Consider the following 19,633-nt stretch of genomic DNA (forward strand, 5'->3'; position numbering starts at 1 on the left):
AAAACAAAACTCTCATTAGGAACCTGACCAGAAGAAACAAACTACAAGAGACACCATACAACAAATGAAGACAATGGACCGAACAGAGATGACAAAAACACAGCTAGAGGATGAAGGAACACTGTTCGAACAGGAAAGAAGAGAAGCTGAAGAGAACACAGGACCTAAAGTGGACCGAAGAATGGAAGCAGAAACACAGCACACGAATGAAGTAAGTTGGGGCAGAACGTAAAGAGAAAACAACAGGGAAACGGACATAAAGTTTAGTCTAAATGCACTCTTCAAGGGCATAACACAAATAATAATAATAATAATAATAATAGTTTTAATAAATTGTGTGAGATAAATCTTCATTCTCATAACAATTGTAACATTTTCTTCATGATACTATGCTAGTCAACAGCCGTTTTGAAATAAGAGTGTGAGAGAGAAACAAAATAACTTGCATTTTGTCTAGAATACCTAGGTGGATAGCAATATCCAGAGCTTCAACTAATTTTCCTCCTTATGTTTTATGTTCATGTAGCCCATAGTGCGAACTATCTATGTGAGAAAATTTCTGTGTTGGAGAAAAAATGTTCCTGTCATTAGGGGAATAGTTTACTTTGGCATGTGACTGGAATGTTGTCAGACCATGTATTGGCTGTTGGGCTGCCATATTAAAACTGTGTGCTGGATCGAGGCTTGAACTTGGGACCTTTGCCTTTTGTGGGCAAGTGCTCTACCAACTGACTTACCAAAGCAATGTAGGAGATGAGGTACTTATGGAGGAAAGTAGGAGACGAGGTATTGATGGAAGTTAAGCTGTGAGGATGGATCGTGAGTCGTGCTTGGGTAGCTCAGTCAGTAGAGCACTTGCCCGCAAAGGCAAAGGTCTCGAGTTCAAGTCATGGTCTGGCACACAGTTTTAATTTGCTGGGAAGTTTCATATTAGTCACATTTCACTGCAGAGTGAAAATTTTGTTCCTGAAACGTTCCCCAGGCTGTGACTGAGCCACGTCTCCGCAGTATCCTTTCTTCCAGAAGTGCTAGTCTTACAAGTTTCGCAGGAGAGCTTCTATAAAGTTTCGAAGGTAGGAGATGAGGTACTGGCAGAAATAAAGTTGTGAGGATGGGTTGTGAGTCATACTTGGGTAGCTCAGTCAGTAGATCACTTGCCTGCAAAAGGCAGAAGTCTTGAAGTCTTACTTTAGAGTCTCGCTCTGGCACACAGTTTTAATTTGCCAGGAAGTTTCATATCAGTGCACACTCTGCTGCAGAGTGGAAATTTGATTCTGGAAGTCATGTTTTATCAGTGTGTTTAATCATTTAGAGCATCAAACACATGGGACATTCATTTCCGAGGCCATGCAATACACGTGGGTAAATCACTGGTGATAATGTCAAAAGTGTCCTATGAGAACATTGATTTGGTGGGGCACACTCCAACTCCATAGTCGGCTGTCATGGGCAACAACTTGTTGATGACAGCACTCGATGTCAGACAGTGCACAGTGGGTCAGGTCGCTCAAGAATTCACTGCTGTATGCGGTACAGAAATCACCATCTCATATATGTACTTCTGTTCACAGCATGTCAGTGGGCTCCAAAAGTAGCATTGGCCTAAGAACAGTGCCACTAAATGCTCGAAGCATAGAAAAAGGTGTCCTGGACTGTTGGGTGAAGATAAATGTTGTTGTGTGCTGATTGGAGGGTATGGATATTTAAAAATGTGAGGTATATTTACATGAGTTGAAACAGGGCTCTTAATAATCTGTCGTTGTCTCCTACCAATGGACAATGCAAGAACCCATTATCTTATGCTGTTCCATGTTGTGTGCCCTTCTGGGTTCAGCCGGGTAAGCATGGGCACAGCGGGACAGGGTGGACAAACTGTTGACATGCAAATTGCCTTGCGCAAAATGCACGCAACTATGGTCATCTGGTGGGTAGTCTAAACACCTGCACCTGCCAGTGAGTATGAGGAAGACAGGCAGGGCTGCTATTCGCCCCACTGGGCAGGGTAGGAGCAGCTTGCACAATCTGATCACACTGTCCATGTGACCTGCACCTGCAACCAGATGGCACACCACCCACTTACTTCCCAATTCTATTAGAATATCTTGGAGAACATTCCATGGTTGCGAGGGTGCTTGTGTTCATTGAATTTGATGCACATGGTATAATATCATACTGAGTAGCTCAAATGCAGCCATTTTGTACTTACCTTCATCGTATGTTGAAATTCATAGTCTTCCCAGGTTCATGACCTAGACGTTATAATGTCTGATTTCTCATAATCTTGCCAATAAGCACCTTCTAATCAGCATTTTTTTTTTTAATTTCTGAAACGACAAGTTTTCCACCAATGATGATATGAAATCGCGCACACTCCGCTGTAGAGTGAAAATTTCATTACAGAAACATCCCCCATACTGTGGCTAAGCCATATCTCCGCAATATCCTTTCTTCCAGGAGTGCTAGTTCTGCAAGGTTCCCAGGAGAGCTTCTGAGAAGTTTGGAAGGCAGGAGACGAGGTACTGGCAGAATTAAAGCTGTGAGGATGGAGCATGAGTCGTGCTTGGGTAGCTCAGTCAGTAGAGCACTTGCCCGCGAAAGGCAAAGGTCCCGAGTTCGAGTCTCGGTCTGGCACACAGTTTTAATCTGCCAGGAAGTTTCATGTCAGCGCACACTCCGCTGTAGAATGAAAATTTCATTCTAAACACAGAAGTTCCTTGGGGCTGCCGTGTTCTTTCATTATAACTTCCTTGGCGCAACCAAGAAGTACTTGTCAGTGCCATTTGACAGCTGTGTCTAGTCTTCTCACTACATACTTCGGACCTACACACATAGACAGATGACGCGCAGTGGATAGGCTCTCTCACACTTATATTTAAAATATCATGTGTTGGGGATGGTAGAAAGCCGAGTGGTTCTAGAATTTATGTGGAAATTCTCGAAACACTACAACATAATTAGTTAGAACATTGTTAATACATGTTGCTGACTGCCCATTGTCTCTGGTAGATTCAAAGAAATTCAGTTTGAAACCATATTTCTTTACTAAGTCAGTGAATCTTGAAAGTGTGGCTACTATCAATATTAAAATCAGCAGCTATTACAATTTTTTCTCTACAAAGGTCTTCTAGCATAATTTGAAGCTTAGATAAGAATAGTTCTGTTGTTAACGTCTCTGGAATTCTGTATATTGAGATTATTATAACATTTGCTAGTGAGTCCACTATTTCTACACAACAGCTCTCAAGCAAACATTCTTCATTTGCATGATTAGAACAGTTTTTGGTCTCATAATTTATATCACTATGTAGAAGTACACATGAGTCTCCACGTGACTTGTTTCTTCTGCAAAAGCTACTTACTAATCTGAAGTTCCATATTTTGTTTAGAATTTTAATTGTGTCCTCAGTAAATCAGTGCTCATTTAATCAAACAGCTCTAACATTTGCACGTTCTGACAAAACGATTTCCAGTTAATCTATTTTGGAGATTTTATTGTTAGAGCATCAGTGTTTAAACAATCTGCTGAAGATTCAGGAAAATTTTTTCTAATACCCCCATTCACAAATCTGGCGATAGTAGAATGATTTACATTTTCAAGTTCTTTGCAGGCCGCTAAATAGGAAGAAGAAGGCTCTTGTTTTAAAGCACCAGCAATTAAATTTGCAATGTAATGGCCACAAGTGTCTGTAGTTTCATCAACTGAAATCCAGATAATGCTGTCCTTGAGTTCATTGCATATTTATTCCAGAACATGTATGTAAATTGTTGGGATGTAATTTTTAAGCAGTGTTGATTCATCTGGTATATTTTGATTTAAGCAATATTTCCACAGGAAGCCTTTGAGGATAGAATTTGTAAGTGTGTGAAGACAAATATTGCTTGCAATGAATGCTTCACATAGATCCATGTTAAACCGACTGTTTCAATTACTTTTGGACAAATCGCTGCTACTGCAACTTGCTGTTGCCAGAAGTTGTTGTCGTGGTCCTTTGTTCTGCATTCCTGAGATATGACGACTTGTCTTGACATACTGTCTATTTGAAACTTTTTTTTGCACAAAATGTTTTTCTTGCAAACTTGACAATATAAAACAATTCCATAATATGAAAATATTCCAGGATGGTCAACTATCCATGAAAAAACATTGCTTTTTCGAGGTGGCAGGGTGCACAACATGTTACACATTACATGTCGTAAACATGTTCAACTGTGTACAAGTAAACAGAAAGCTAAACTAAAACAATGGACGTGCAATTAAAATCTTGCATAGTTTAATTTAATTGTTGCTGACACATACAGTATGACATTGGATGGGATTAACTGGGAGCACGGGCGCAGGAGCTTTGACTCTGTCTGCCTATTCCTGTTCCTCTTCTGTAATAATTTCGCAAGGCATTGACCTCTCGATTAGCAATTGCACGCAGTTCTAGGTCGCAGTCAATCTGTAAGACATCAAAACTAGATCAAGCTAGAGACCGCCCGTCTTCTTTTTTTTAAATATTGTAAACATGCAGCGAAAATTTGCATCGTCACTAGTTTTTAGTTAAAATATGTTATAACCAGGGAAGAGGAGCCAAATGTGCAAATGCATATGCAACATGCAAATGCATATAATCCAGTTTTTAATTGTTACATGTTAGATCCCTTGAACAAAAAACTGTGCCCAGTAGTTAGAAGAAAGCTCAGGTCACTTCCATCTATAAGAAGAGTAGCAGAAGTGATGCACAAAACTACATCTGTCTGTTGCAGTATCTTAGAACATATTCTAAGATCAAACGTAATGAGGCATCTCAGATGGAATGGCCACTCATGTGAAATTCGGCTCACGTTTCTTCCCATGACTTTTTAAAACTATGGATCAAGGCACTAAAGTAGATACAGCATTTCTTTACTTCCAAAAAACGTATCAGTCAGTACCACTGAAATGCTTATTAACAAATGTATGATCATTTGCGGCATTAATCAAAATTTGTGACTGGATTCAGAATTTCTTGACAGGGAGGGCATAGCGTGTTATCTTGGATGGATAGTCATCAACTGAAGTGGAAGTAACATCAGTTTTACACCGAGGAAGTGTGTTGGGGCCCTTGCTGTTCATGCTATATGTTAATGATCTCTCAGAAAATATAAATAAGAATTCAAAATGATGCAAAAATTGCCATCTTGCTTTAAATGTGAAATAGCACACTTCATAAAATGCAAAATCATATTATGTTACAATTACAATGTCAGAGAATCACAATTTGAATCAGTCAACTCATAAAAATATCTGGGTGTAGCAATTTATAGTAATATGATGTGGAATGATCACATAGGCTTGGTTGCAGGTAAAGCTGGTGTTCATTGCAGCATATTGAAGAAATACAGTCAGCCTGCAAAAGGAGATTGCTCACAAATCACTCATGCAACCTTACTAGAATATTGCTGAAGTGTGTGTCACCCATGCAGCACAGGACTAACAGGGGATATTGAATGCATAGAGAGAAGGAGAGTTTGTTTGTCCTATGGAAAAGTGTCACAAAATGCTGAGAAAAGTCCACTAGCAGACACTTGAAGATAGATGTTATCTATCCCACAATAGCCTACTCATTAAGTTTCAAGAAGCAGTATTAAGTCAGGAATCTTGGGATATCTGTAGATGTACATTTGTTGCATTTCCAATTCCTATTGCTCAGTAAATTTTCATGTGTAAGGCGAGAAGCAAGATGATTCAGATACATCTAAAAGCTGTAAACACCTGTAGTCTTTAAAATGTTGAACTTAAGTGGAATACCTGTTTAACACTGATTTCTAACCATGACTTGTTTTTTAATTGTTTCCTTTCTGGTAGTTGTCTGGCTCATACCTCATTTAAACTGTAGGGCATTTGACTCTTACCATGGTGCCATTTTACCCTCATTTGAAGTTATTCCAATCAGTTACCTTGATAGGAAGACAGGAGCTGAAACTTATGTGATCATCCCACATTTAAAGAAGAATAATTGATACCCTGAATTTCTTAAATATGTAAACACAAACAAAAAACAGTTAGATGTACTAGCCAAGTGGTACTGCAAGCAGTAGACTCATTGCAAAAAAATAAATATGTAAATCCAAAGCTGTGTGGTCTGTTATAAAAAGTGAAGTTGGCACTGAAATGGAGAGTAAATGCTCCTTTAAACCAATGATAAATCGTGGAACTGTTACAGATCCCAACACCAATGTGAATCCATCAATGACTTCTACATAAATTTGTGGGCACTGATGACCGCACAGTTGAGCGCCCCACAAACCAACCATCATCATTCTACATAAATTGTAATAAAATTGGTGACTGCTCACCAAGAGATACCAATCCTAGTATGGTAGAGAGAAACTTCTCAGATTTTGTTTTGCAATTTTTAAGCTCTAATGTCATGAAAATTGTATAGTCTCTAAATAGTTTAAACTCAGTGGATTGGGCTGAGATTCCAACTAGAATAATAAATACAGTTTGTCATAATACTGCCAATCAACTCTCCCTCATAATCAACTTATCGTTTTATGAGGGATGTTTTCCAGACTGATTAAAATATACGAAAGTCAACCAATTCATAAAAAGGGCAGACAGAATAAAATGGAGAACTGAAGACCTATCTTGTAGTTACCAATTTACTCAAAAACATTTGAAAGAGCTGCAATAGAAAATTATAATTCATTCCACAGCATTATTTTATATGATCAGTTTGGTTTCGGGAAAGGCTACAGTACAATCCACTTGGTATTAATTGGTCGCAAAGGGTAGCAGATGTCTTGATGATAGAATGTGTATATTTGGTATCTTGTGTAATGTCACCAAAGCTTTCGATACTATAAATCTTGACATACTTTTCTGCAAACTGACAACTATGGTTTTCAGGAAAATATCTCAGTTGGGTGCCATCATGTTTAGTGAACAGAAAACAAATAATACATGTTCATAATAGTGGTAAGAAATTTCTTTCCACAAAGTTCAATACTAGGACCACTACTATTTTTGTATTCTATCAGTGATATCCCATGCCAGGTTCAATCTGATATCATCCTCTCTGCAGATGACTCAACAGCAATAGTCTGCTGTAAGACCTGTGAAGAGTTAATCCCCCATTTTGAACTGACATTTGGGTGAAAAATAATTATTAAATTAAAATTTATAAAAGCAAAAATTGTTTATTTCACCAGAAAATAATCTGCACAATGTGTAAGTGGCTATATGGACAAAAAAAGTGGGCACTGCAGACTTTGTCAGATTCCTCTGTGTACTAGTAAATGAAAACATATTGTGGAGTAATCATACGGACAGCATACTGAATCGACTGAACAGTCTTGATTACTTCATGAAAGTCTTATATAATTTCACTGAGTTAGCTGTAAGAAACTGTGTGTTATTCATATTTTGTTTCAGTCATTAGATACAGTGTAATTTTCTGGGGCTCTGAGAAAACTACCTTCTCAGAACTTTTAAACTGCAGAAAAGGTCATCCAAGCCGTGGGGGAGTAAAAATGAAACAAAACTGCAAACCTGTATTTGAAAAGCTAAGTGCAAAGCTGTTGTAAGGATGTATGTATGTGACACTCATTTTCACAAAGAGAAACGCTCAACTTTTTGAGGGCAACTGCTTCTTTCATGAGTATGAAACTAGACATAGAGCAAGTTGCATGTTACCTGACCACAAACTAAAACTGTATGAAAAAACTTTACATTATACGGGCATGGAATACATAAATAAAATCTGAAAGGGGAAGTGTGATCCAAATCTAAACACTGAAGGAGACCTGAAAAAATGTCTGATAAGTAAATGCTGCTGTAGTGTAGATTTCTTGAATGATAATCATGTAAAATACTATCTATCTAAAGTAACACCATGTTTATTATAACTGTAGATTTTTTTTAATGATAGCCATGTATAATAATAATAACTGTCTGAAGTAAGACCATATGCGTTATTACTTTAGATTAATTTTATTACTTTGTGTATGATGTTATAATTAATGTCAACTTTATCACAATCTTTGATTGTATGAGGAATGTTATATGATAATAAAGATTTGATTTGAAGAAGAAGTAAAAGTATTAAAATGTGTTTTTCTGGAACAGAGATTAACAATTCAATGTATGGCATCATTCTCAATTTTGTTTAATGTACATTTTCCTTTATACTTTTACATCCTCTCCAAGAAGATTCAGAAACATTCAGAATTAACCATTGTGTGTACTTTGCCTTTTCACCTTGTGATATATTTTCCCACTGATTCTGTTGTATCTCTTTAACATCCTTACTCATTTATGAATGAAATCATACACGACACTGGTGTAATATTCCACAGTATCAATTATTTATTTTACAAACTGGTTTTTGGCTTTTATGCCATCGTCACGTACAAAGTACTCCTGATTCATTTGACCTATCTTGCGTACGTGACTACATCATTTCAGGATGAAAGAATTGATGCCTCTGAAAAACATTTACTTTTTATTCCAGTGTATGTGCTCACTGCTTCAGTTTTACATAATATTCTAAGTGTAACTCAGCTGACTGTTCATTTTGTTAATCATGGTTCTCTTGATGTCTGATTCTGCCTTAAAAATATATAACCACCTTACTGCCTTACCAGATTTATAGTATTTGCTTCGCTCATCGCTTGTGGCTGAGACTTGAAATGCAAGAGGATTTCATTCAAAAATACGCATAAAAGAATTTTTTTTGTCAGCCCCAGACTGCACTTCATTGAGGTCACAATAGAGAAACACTCATGTCACAAGGCTCAGTCCATGGATCAGCTATGAAATAATAGTTCTTATTGTTCACTTACCATTTGGAAACCAAGCTGTAGCTAGAGTTGTTAGTAGCAAGCTCACTAAGAATCCCTTTAGTGTCCAGAGACTAACTCTATGTATAGTAGCAGTTGTCACGGGTAATAATCCATCTGGGAAGTACTAGGGATGAGTAACTCACTAGAAGCCTCCAACCGCAACTTACTGCTGTGCAGACAAGCGCATGTGCCAACATTGAACCGCACTGCCCTGGATGTGTCAGCATCTTGGAGATTCTGTTTAATAGTACTGCCGGACACTAAATCCACCCCCCTCCCCCCAGTCTCTTTTAGCATTTACTCTAAAAATGGCCCCAGCAACATGTCTGGAGCATGAAGGAGAAATTCTCTGGCTGTGAGGAACTGTCCGAAGTCTGGTGATGTTAGGGTGACTGTGTGCCAAATTTCATTGGCCACCATTTTCCTGTGTAAACTAAACCTTGATACTGGTATGTGATGAGGTAAGTTTATGGACCAGGAAAGCCAAGTGCCTCTGCTAATGGCCCAGGTCAGGCCACGGGCCGCATTCTGGCTGTCGTTGGCTGATTTCAGCTGAGAAGGAACTGGTAGTGGGTGTGGCAATTGTGTGAGACAAAACTGCAGCTGCAATTGATATCGATGGGTGCCATTGGTCTAGGGCATCATCGTCTTAAATGTGTGTATGCGTTCTCAAGTGACTGACTGGAAAGAACTGATCTCAGTTGTTTTTCTTTCCACATATAGGAGATGTGGCAGTGTCATATGTTGTTGTCTGTTTGTACTCTGTTCATTATAGCCTGACGTAAATAAACACAAACACCATGATTGGTCAGAAGTTGTAGCCCATGTACACTGGTGTTGTTGCACTCACAGAAGTAGATCCCACTTATGTATTAAATATCTTATTACTAAGTTACGTTAAATGAAACTTTAAGATATTCTAACGTATTAACAGCCATCAATGTTTTTCTTAATAATGCTTCAGCTGTGTAGTTTTTATTTCAAAAACTGTGTACAGTCACTGTCTCCATACTGTCATGCTCTGATTGTCGTGCTGTTAATAAGCAGTAAGAAAATGGCTGAGGTTGCTTCCTGCTCCGTAGTGAAACATGAGTGAGGAACACAGTTAAAAGGTGCTGAGAAATAGGCTATTCTTAATGTATTTCATAAATTTACAGAAAAAAATCAGCTTTTAAGTTTTCCAAGGGACTGTATTTGATACAGTTGAGTTACAAATATGCTGTGGATGTATAATGGAATTGGTAGTGCAGTAGTTTGATAATCTGGTGCAGTTCATGGACACTGGTTCAAGTCTCGCCTTGATCATCATTTTTTTCCATTCAATTTGAAATACCTACATCTCGTACCTGTAAAATTTTTCATCATTTTTTTATGAGTAAGGCATTTCTTCTTGTTTCTAATTACATGTTTCACACAAAATAAATGATTAATTATCAGTATTTTATGAAAGAGTGTTAATAAAGATCACTTAAATCAAGAAAATATAACAATTTACTTTTTAGGACAAAAATAAAAACCAAATATTCTTTATTTTGATTGTGTCCATTGTTTTATACCACAGATGTAGTCTCACACGAACAAGAGTGATGAGTTTCGTAGAAACATGAAAAACACTCATTTTCACAACATCGAGCACACTGTACAAATGCTGCATTTTTACATTTTCCACTGTACCATTACCATATGAACCCAACAGAAATAATCTGAAGCCAATTTAAGGGATTTGTCACAAGAAATAACAAGACTGTTAAGCTGTCAGACATACTGGAACTAACGCAAGCAGCTTTTTCACATGTCACTGCAGAACGCTGGTGGGATGTAGAATGGCACGTCATAAAAGAAGAGGACAACATGTTGCGCCTGAGCGGTTCATGGATTCTGTTGTCGATCAACTTGTTATCAATGTAGCAGATGACAGTTCCAGAACTGAAATGTATTTCTCGAATTCAGATAAGGAAGGCGGTAAGAGATTATGGGATGACTGACTGAAATTAATACCTTCAGTGGCTTCAGTATTCAGCAATATGGTGAAATCCCTGCAGTATGCTTGTGAATCATACAAAGCTCATTCAGAAAAATTACCCTCTCTTTAAGGTAGGAATTTTTATAACTCTTATTTGTAATTACGAGTAGAATACTGCATTAGGTGAGAACAAGAGCATTTTATGCTTTCCGTCTGGTCACCTAAGAACCGGGCAGTATTTCTGAAGTTTTGCCGAATGTTATTTCATTCTCTTTAAAAATTAAATGACATTCAAAGCTATATTGTTTTTCTGCTCGTCCTTTTTTACATCTGAACTACAACTGCTCACATCATTGCAGGCTAGTTGGACCAGCTGGCTGGCCAGGGCTGTCCATGTTAAATGCTCCGGTAAAGCTGTTGTCCCACATTATTGCTCAGTCTCTGTACATGTGTACAGCTACAGCATAAAACGTAACCTTATGATTGTACTTGACTGTACTGGATACAGATTGGTTTCCACTCCGCATGCAACAAAATCCAATGAGATTCAAGCAAACACAGAAGAATATATGGTATAATGTTTCATCAGGTTTATTCTTATGGTGAACGCAGTATAGCATCATGACTGGGCGCTCTCCATTGACTGCGATTGTTTAGCAAGTGCTGTTTGAAAGTTCAGACTATCCTCTCCATTTCTACATTGCTTTGAGGATAGAGTGGCACTGGTTTTATGTGTTGTACATTGTTCCAGTTGTAGAAATGCTGCAAACGTTTTGATGTGACTTGCAGTTACTGGCCGAACTTATTGTTTGAGTGAGACTCTAAATTGACAGAATTTTGGTTATTGTCCTGACTCTTACCACCACCATCGCCGCCGCCGCCACCACCACCACCAACACCACCACTGCCACCACTATACTAACTGCATGGAAAGAATGATTCAGCAAAGTTGATTTGTATGCAGTCATACATATGTATATATCTGTGTGTGTGTGTGCGCGCGCGCGCACATCCACACATGCTGTTGGGTGTTGATTATGAAAAATAAGGTGCCTAAGAGACCTGTACTGTTCATTACATTCAGTGCAATTTTTTACTAGCTTTTCAATGTACCTGGCAACACCTGGCCAGTAAACATTATGAGGCCAAAACTCTGTCATTGTGAGTGGATTGGGCAACATTCTTTGATGTCACTGGAAAGTCTTCCACTGTTTCCTATGGCTCTGTATGGAATTAAAAACATAATCATCATGTTTATGATAGGTTGGGTCCAGCCTCATACGTAAGTCGGATGGTGTGTTGTCATTTGTGGCTTTTAGTGCTAGCAACTTGCAAAAAATGCCCACTCCTGCAGCCTTTGAGATGCTTTTCAGAAATGTTGTGTCTTTGACCAAATAGTGTTGAAGTAGCTTGTGATCTGCAGTGAAGTGAAACTTTGCGAGGTATAGGTAAATATGAAAACTTTTTATGGCATATACCATGCCTAACACATCTTTTTCACTCTTAGAATGATTCTTTTGAACTGCTGTTCATGTTTCAGAACCAAAAGACATGGATTGTTCAGTGGGCTAGCACAGCACCTAACTTATACTGAGATAAATAAGCAGTGCTACCGTCATTTTCACAGGAGTGTATGTTGCCAGGCAAAGGTGCTGAGTGTTACTTGTGCTTAAGCGTATAGAGTACATGCCCAAATACGCCAGGCCATGAGAGGGACACCCTAGTGGCATGACTTATTGAAATTTCTGCTGTATCAAGAATGAATTTTGCGTAATAGTTAAATTTCCCTAGGAATGTCTGAAAGTGTGGGAGATTCTTTGGACGAGACAATGGCTATATGCTTTTCTGTGTGTCTTGTGCATGTAGCACCAAGTAGAGTGCTTAGAAAATGTATTTCTCTTTCAGTACATTTAAATTTGTAAAGTTTACAGTTTAAGCCTTCTTGCAGGTGACTAGGTAATGTTTTCTAATGTTATACACCCAGGCCTGTTACAGTAATGTTGTCAAAGTAGTTACCATGACACTAAAATGGCTACTGTGAATTGCTACAATTACCTTTGAAAGATTTCTGATGAGCTTGCGCACCACTTACAAGGCATAGATACTTGTACAAGCCATAAGCTGTGTTGACAACCATTGTGTTTAATTACTCTCTGGCTAGTGCTAGCCATAAATAAGCATCAGCCAAATTTATCTTTCAAAATTGTTGCTGTTGCTAATTTTGAATTCTTATGGTCTTCATGAATCTATTATGGACCGAACTCTCACCATTATCTAGCTCTTTTTTCATAGATTAATTGCAATAAACGTTAACATAACTTATGTAATTTGGTTGCTGGTGTAGGCTTCATGGTGATAAGGACATTGCAATTCTTAGCACCCATTATAATGCGTGTAAACAATGATTCAAACTTTTTGCACAATTCTCAAGAGTCTATTAAAAGAATAATTTGTTTAATCAGATTTACAGTCTTGGATAGTGAATACTAAACACTGTAAAAGTATATTTGCCACTTCTATTTGTGCCACCACTAAAACAGAGATTTCACTAACTACTTGCTCGTATTTTGCTTCTACTTTAATCAGCTGCTTCATCGAAATACTTTGCTTGCTGTAGGGCATTAAATGATAGTTCATATGTGATGATAATGGAGAGTCAATACTGCTGCATGTTAATCACAGTAACTGCAGCATCAGTGTTGGCTCAAAAGGATATTGGATGCTGATTTATTGTGAGCTGTACCAAAAATGTATAAGGTCTGTCTGAAATTTGTTCTGTTGATGGATTGAGTAATTTTAACATGTCAAGTCAAAATTCCTAGCTGCCACAGTTTCTAGTATCACGTCATGGATTGGTGAGATCATGTGACATTTGACACTGATGACATGTGGATGAATACTTGCAGCCTAATCCACAGCGCTCTATCCCTTATGGGATTAATCCAGTCTTTTACATGTCTGGTGAAAATCCAACCTAGGGGTCTCAGATAAGAATCTAATCACTGGGGTTGGAACATACTGCCAACTATTCACAGGATATTTCAGACTAGGAATGGACAAACATCTCTTGATGGAAAGATAAGTGCCATAGCAACTGTTCTGACTCAACTTACCTGCAGATTATTGTCATTTACCAAGGCAGTAATTTTAAGTTACTCATAGATAGCCATATTATCAATCTCAAACTATATAATGACTCCAGGCAATGATGACACGCTTCAGGACAGGAAATGTGTCAGAGTTAGATGAATAACATTATGAGAAGGAAAGTTGCTGCTCACCATATAGCGCAGATGTGTGGTTTCAATTGCCTGAGACTGCAGTCATATGTGTGAGTTGCATTTGTGTGAGAGTGTGTGTGTGTGTGTGTGTGTGTGTGTGTGTGTGTGTGTGTGTGTGTATTGTTGACGAAGGCCAATGGCCGAAAGTTTTAATTGTGGAAGTCTTTTTGTTGTGCCTAGCTGCGACTTAGCATCTCCGCTATATGGTGAATAGCAACTTTCCTTCTTATGATATTGTTACTATTCAAGAGTATCAACCTCCAATTGGTACTATTGCGTTGTGAAATTGTAGGAAATGAACTGGCAGATTTAACCCCAAATCTCTCTCTGTAAAGTGAGTAGAAATCTAGACATCAGAGCATCAGTCATCATGCAATAATGAGTGAGAGAATCATTTCTAGCTGATCTGGAGATAGAAATGAAAAATAGACCTTGTAAAGATGCACTGTGGGAATGGAAATTTGTCTCACTCAAGTTTCTTGAGAAAAATAAGCAAATTAATGAGAATCTAATAAAGCACCTCAAGAAATGATGGACTGTGCTGCTCTCTCTCAACTATGTCTGCAAACAAATTATTGTTAATGTAAGAACTATACCCTAGAAGTGCAGATATTGGATTAAGTCTAAAGCTTCGGCTAATTTGCTATTGACTGACTGTAGCTTTCCCTGGTCAAAACATAGTAGTTAGGCAAACAGAATGAACAGTCCACTCGCTGCAGTTGCTCATATCGATATGTGGCTTTAAACAGACACATTTTTAGTTGATCTGCCAGAATGTCTAAGGTAATATGGAAATAACAGTTTATTTACAAGAAAAAATTACATAGAACTAAACACAATTTTGATGGTATTCAGAAACAAATACTCTTCATTGTTTTCCAATGAATTATACCGTATACGCTTGTCAGTTGAATTAGTCTATGATTTATCTTTTCTCTAAAATTTTAATTTGAAATCATAAAAAGTTAAGATAAAAAAGAAGCAGCAATAAACAGAACAATTTTTATCATGTAGTCTGTAAGAAATAACATTAGATCATATAGATAACTCTTAATGAAAGCAGTAAATCTACATCTTTTTAACTTACACTTAGCACAGCAGGAGCTCCAGACCATAACTTCAACCATAAAGCACAAAAATAAGTTAGTGTATCATTGCAGTTACATAAGAAGTTGGACAGGAATCGGGCACACATCTCGCTAGTAATGAAGAGAGGGGAAAAGAAAGGTGCATACCTGACTGAGAAATGAAAGAGAAAGAAGTATGACAAGGAGAAGATGGGAGCATTTACTTTACTAGTTGATAGTTGGAAACTGGCCACGTAAGTTAATTTTTGGGAAATAGTAATGAGATTGACAGGAGGAAATACTTAAGCTTTTTCCTAAGTGTGACAGAACAATGAATTGTGCACGGAGTGCAAGGTAGCTTGTTCCAGAGGCAGACAGTAGATGAATGAAACCTTGTGTTACAATACTGATGAAATGATATATACTTAATCTCTGATATGACGTACTGGGGTGCATACACACTTAGTAGTTGATGATGTAGATGTGGCTTATGGTAGTCAAATAACTTATCTGTCCCAACCATATTCCAACCATACTAACTGTGCTTATTAAGCACTAATATGGTCAAATATATGCATGTTGCAAATGTAATATACACAAACATTCATAGTTAGTACTAGCTGTGTAGAATTTTCACAATTTTATGTCCCACCCCATTTCGAAATATGTTCTGGATCTTTTGGAGGGCATAGAGGTGAGCAGAAATATTTCTGAATGTGGTGATGGTATTTTCTACCCAGCTGGGCTGCTCATTCAGAGTTATCCAAACTTCTTCACTGTTTTCTGTTATGGTATCTGGATACCATTGAGGAAAATAGGAGGTAGTTGTTTGCTAAATTCAGAACTAATTAATTTGTGAAGGGATACTGAAATTATTTGGCACTCCTTTGCTTTTAATTTTAAGTCTTGTGTTTTGCATCCATCTGACCACTGAATACAAACTGTCATTCACCCAGCTCAGACCATCGGCCTGCTAGTGCTTGGTCAAGTAGCTCCTCAATTGGCAGCATGAGGCTGAGAGCACTCTGTTCCAGTCCTCTCACCGAGAAAAATCCTTGGCAGTATCGAGAATCGATTCTGGGTCCTCTGCATGGCAGCTGTGCACACTGACCACTCAGCTCTGGAGGCAAACGTCTGATGAGGTCTATTAATGTCAATATTGTGGGCTTGTCGTTGTCCATGACATGTTTCAATTCGTCAGTTATCTTGATATTTGTCATGTGAGTTGGATTTGTGCAAGTAAGCAGTCAGCTGATTGATAGCTTTCTTATCTTCATATAGACCAGTGGTACTAAGACCTCTGCTACGATTTCTTTATTGTTGTTCTTGTACAAACACTCCAAAACAGCTGAAGGCACTCCTGTCTTTTGATTTACACATGTAGAAAATTTGGGGACCATCTTAGAATGATGCACAAAAAGCAATCATATTCCAAATAAAAATGAGTATGATGATGATACTTCCAGAAGTCTGGGGAAGAATGTCAGCAGTGTAGAAGTTGAAACTGATAGAATCAATTAATAAATGTTCTCAAAAGAGAACTTGCACAGAAGAGAGAAGGCACGTGTTTATGACGACACTTAGTATGAAACATTATACCCTAAGTTGTTCTTTTTATCTTCTTTTTGTGCCTTTTTTTTATAAACAAGTCACAATTTTGGAATTCGGCATTCTCTCTCTGTTGTTACTGTCACAATAATTCATCCCCAGACAACCATCAATGTCAATTTGCCTTAGTGCCACAACACTTTTTTTCTTCTTCTTCTTTGTAAGTTTAATGCTTAAAGTTTTATTTTACTCAACACAATATTCCATTTTCAAATGTAAAACAAATACTACAGACTCTACAGTCTGTGGTGCATGTCTTTGTTCACACCACAATTTGTGTCCTAAACAAGTTCCAAAGCTGAAATATCTGTCTGTCCAAATACGTATTATTGTCAGAGCAGAAGCAGGCAAGTAGGCGAGTAATATATGAGATTATAACAAATAAAATAAGTCTAATTCATGCCATACTTATGGTGACATAATCAAAATGTTGCAGCCTAATGTACGTAAAAGAAAACTCTCACTCCCAGAAAGTGAAATATGTGTTGTCATTATTAATCATATCTGCACTAGTAGCCGACAAAAAACAAGAGCTACTTGTTGATGCCTCATTGCCTTGAAATATTTCATAGTACTACAAATGTTGTATTTTGCATTTCAAAACTATTATACTGATAACAAATACCAAATTGCACTTTAATATCTGGGACACCTGTGGAATATTCTCAGGCCCATGATTTCCCCTTTCTTCCCATCAGTATGCACCACACATACTAAAATTAGTACAGCTCTCTTCTGCTGATTCCAAACAAATGAGAAAGCTCAGATGAAATGAATGAGTTTTCCGTGTGTTGTTTGAAACTGCAGGCTTACCATATTGCAAATATGCTAATTGCTGTGTACAAAAACCCATGCCTCCATTTATGACTCAGCCTACTGATCCATCCTACAAGAATTTGAGCCAGTTGTTATCAGACACTCAAATTTCTAAGGATTTTGATGTCAGAAATGTGGTTATATTCCCGAGAATCTCATGGAGCATACTATATGAGAAATACTTTGAGAAGTTTTGAGAATCTTGATACATGTGCTCTTATTTATCATCCCTTGGGCCTTACAGTTTGCAATCTCAGAATGGCCCAAAAGAAAAACTGTTATGTGATTTCCAAGCACAACCGGTCACGATGGTCTTGACAGCCTTCTTCACTGGCTGTGGATCGTCTTTAGTACAAACTTCTTGTTCTGCAACAGCCCAGATGCCACTGATGCCAGACAAATAATAATTTGCCCATTACTGTCAGCTTGTATTTTCTTGGCTGATATGTAAAGAAGTAACACTTTGTTGTTTTTTATATGGTTTTAAGTGTCAGTTTTCTTCTGACTTATTGTTGCATGCTCATAATGTGAAGCAGGATGACGTATATCATAGCCATTGCATGAAGTGAACTAAAAATGTATTTTGTGTAATTATCTTTATTCTAAATTGACATATTAGCCAACCAAAGCTTTCAGCAATGTTTCTCCTAGCAGGTGAATTTAATAAGTCATATGATTCTCAAATTTTTACATTTTTTTTCCATAGGTCAGTTTCAAACCAGGTCAATTAGATGCTGAATTTTCAAAACGGTATCCAAATGCATATCCACAGTATGGCCCTCAACTGTTTATCCTGCCACCTGTTGAGAAGTTTGTTTCAACTGTGTATGGAACTGAATGTCCTTATTTACCACCAGGAGGATGGTACCCTTTTTCTGAGCCACTAGGTACAGGACTCAGCAAGTTCTTCCAGATTGATTATCAAAGGTATCATTTAACATAATTTTGTTCCTTATTGCTGTCTGATGAAATATTGATATCTGAAGCAACATAACAAACATATCCTCTTGAATTTGCTTGAAAGAGTCCTGTGAGTTCAAGATCTATGACAAATATTCAAATGACATACTGCTTCTTGGTTTTTGTCTCAGGATTTGCAGCCGATTTTTTTCTTAAAATCATTAAACAAATATCAGCCAAAGACCCTGAGACAAAAACCTGTAGGTAATACATCAGCAAGTAGCCTTAATGAATTTGGAATATTCAAATTTTTGTAAGCTTTTATTTTGATTTCTGTTCTTTCAGTTTCAGTTATAGTGTTGCAAATACAATTATTACTTCTATTTCATCATTAGCATTCTCAGATTCTGGTGTCTGCTTGTACTACAATCTGATCTCTTGTAACTCATACACTTTTTAGAAGTCATAACCGAGACACATTCAGTAATAAAACAGAGAAAAAAAGAAACAAATTTTTGTTTGTAAATCACTTGTGTTGATACTATTTTCCCATCTTGTTAGCTAAAACTACCATAGTATAAAATACTTTCATAAGATTTTTTTGTGTGTTACCTGGCAGTGAAATTCAGTATGTGGTTATCATCTTAATAACCTTTATTAGCTCTTAGGAGTGATGATTTGGCAGTAGAAAATTGAAGAAAACTTGAGGGGTCCTACACAGTTTCGGTTTAACTGTGCTTTTTATCACATATGACATCATGTTTGAGTGATAAACTGTACAAATACCAGTTACTACCGCGCATTTCAAGCAGGCGATTTGCCTGTGCAAGAGACTTGTTTTTCATGACTATAAAATATGCAGTGCCCTCCAGTAATCACACAGTTTGCACATTCGTGATCTCGCCAGTTACCTGAACATCAGGTTGTTGTCATCGTGACCTACATGGAAAAAAAGAAGTAAAAATGCACTTTTGGCTTCAATTGAAAGCTACCAGAATCTGAAACTTCTGGAACCTGACATGACTCATGACAGTGCAATGAAGAAAATAGTCAAACATTAATTTTCTTTTTAGAAAGAATTAAAGAAACAACAAAGTTGCAATGCAACAACAAACTGTGGCTGTCCTTTTGCTATGACTATCTGTCGTTTTAAAATCATGAACTCCACACACAATTACAGAGCTGAA

At 37.5% G+C, this 19,633-nt stretch overlaps 1 protein-coding gene across 1 annotated transcript in view; it reads left to right on the forward strand.

The window, feature by feature from the left end:
- Window positions 1-19,633, forward strand: part of LOC124616790 (gamma-tubulin complex component 6) — a 254,299-nt gene that overhangs the window by 61,938 nt on the left and 172,728 nt on the right. Inside the window, exon 4 of the mRNA XM_047145205.1 lies at window positions 18,253-18,473. Within this exon, the coding sequence (XP_047001161.1) occupies window positions 18,253-18,473 (221 nt within the window). The remainder of the gene's footprint in view (window positions 1-18,252; window positions 18,474-19,633) is intronic.

Source organism: Schistocerca americana, chromosome 5 (assembly GCF_021461395.2).
Source record: "Schistocerca americana isolate TAMUIC-IGC-003095 chromosome 5, iqSchAmer2.1, whole genome shotgun sequence".
In the NCBI taxonomy this organism is placed as follows: domain Eukaryota; kingdom Metazoa; phylum Arthropoda; class Insecta; order Orthoptera; family Acrididae; genus Schistocerca; species Schistocerca americana.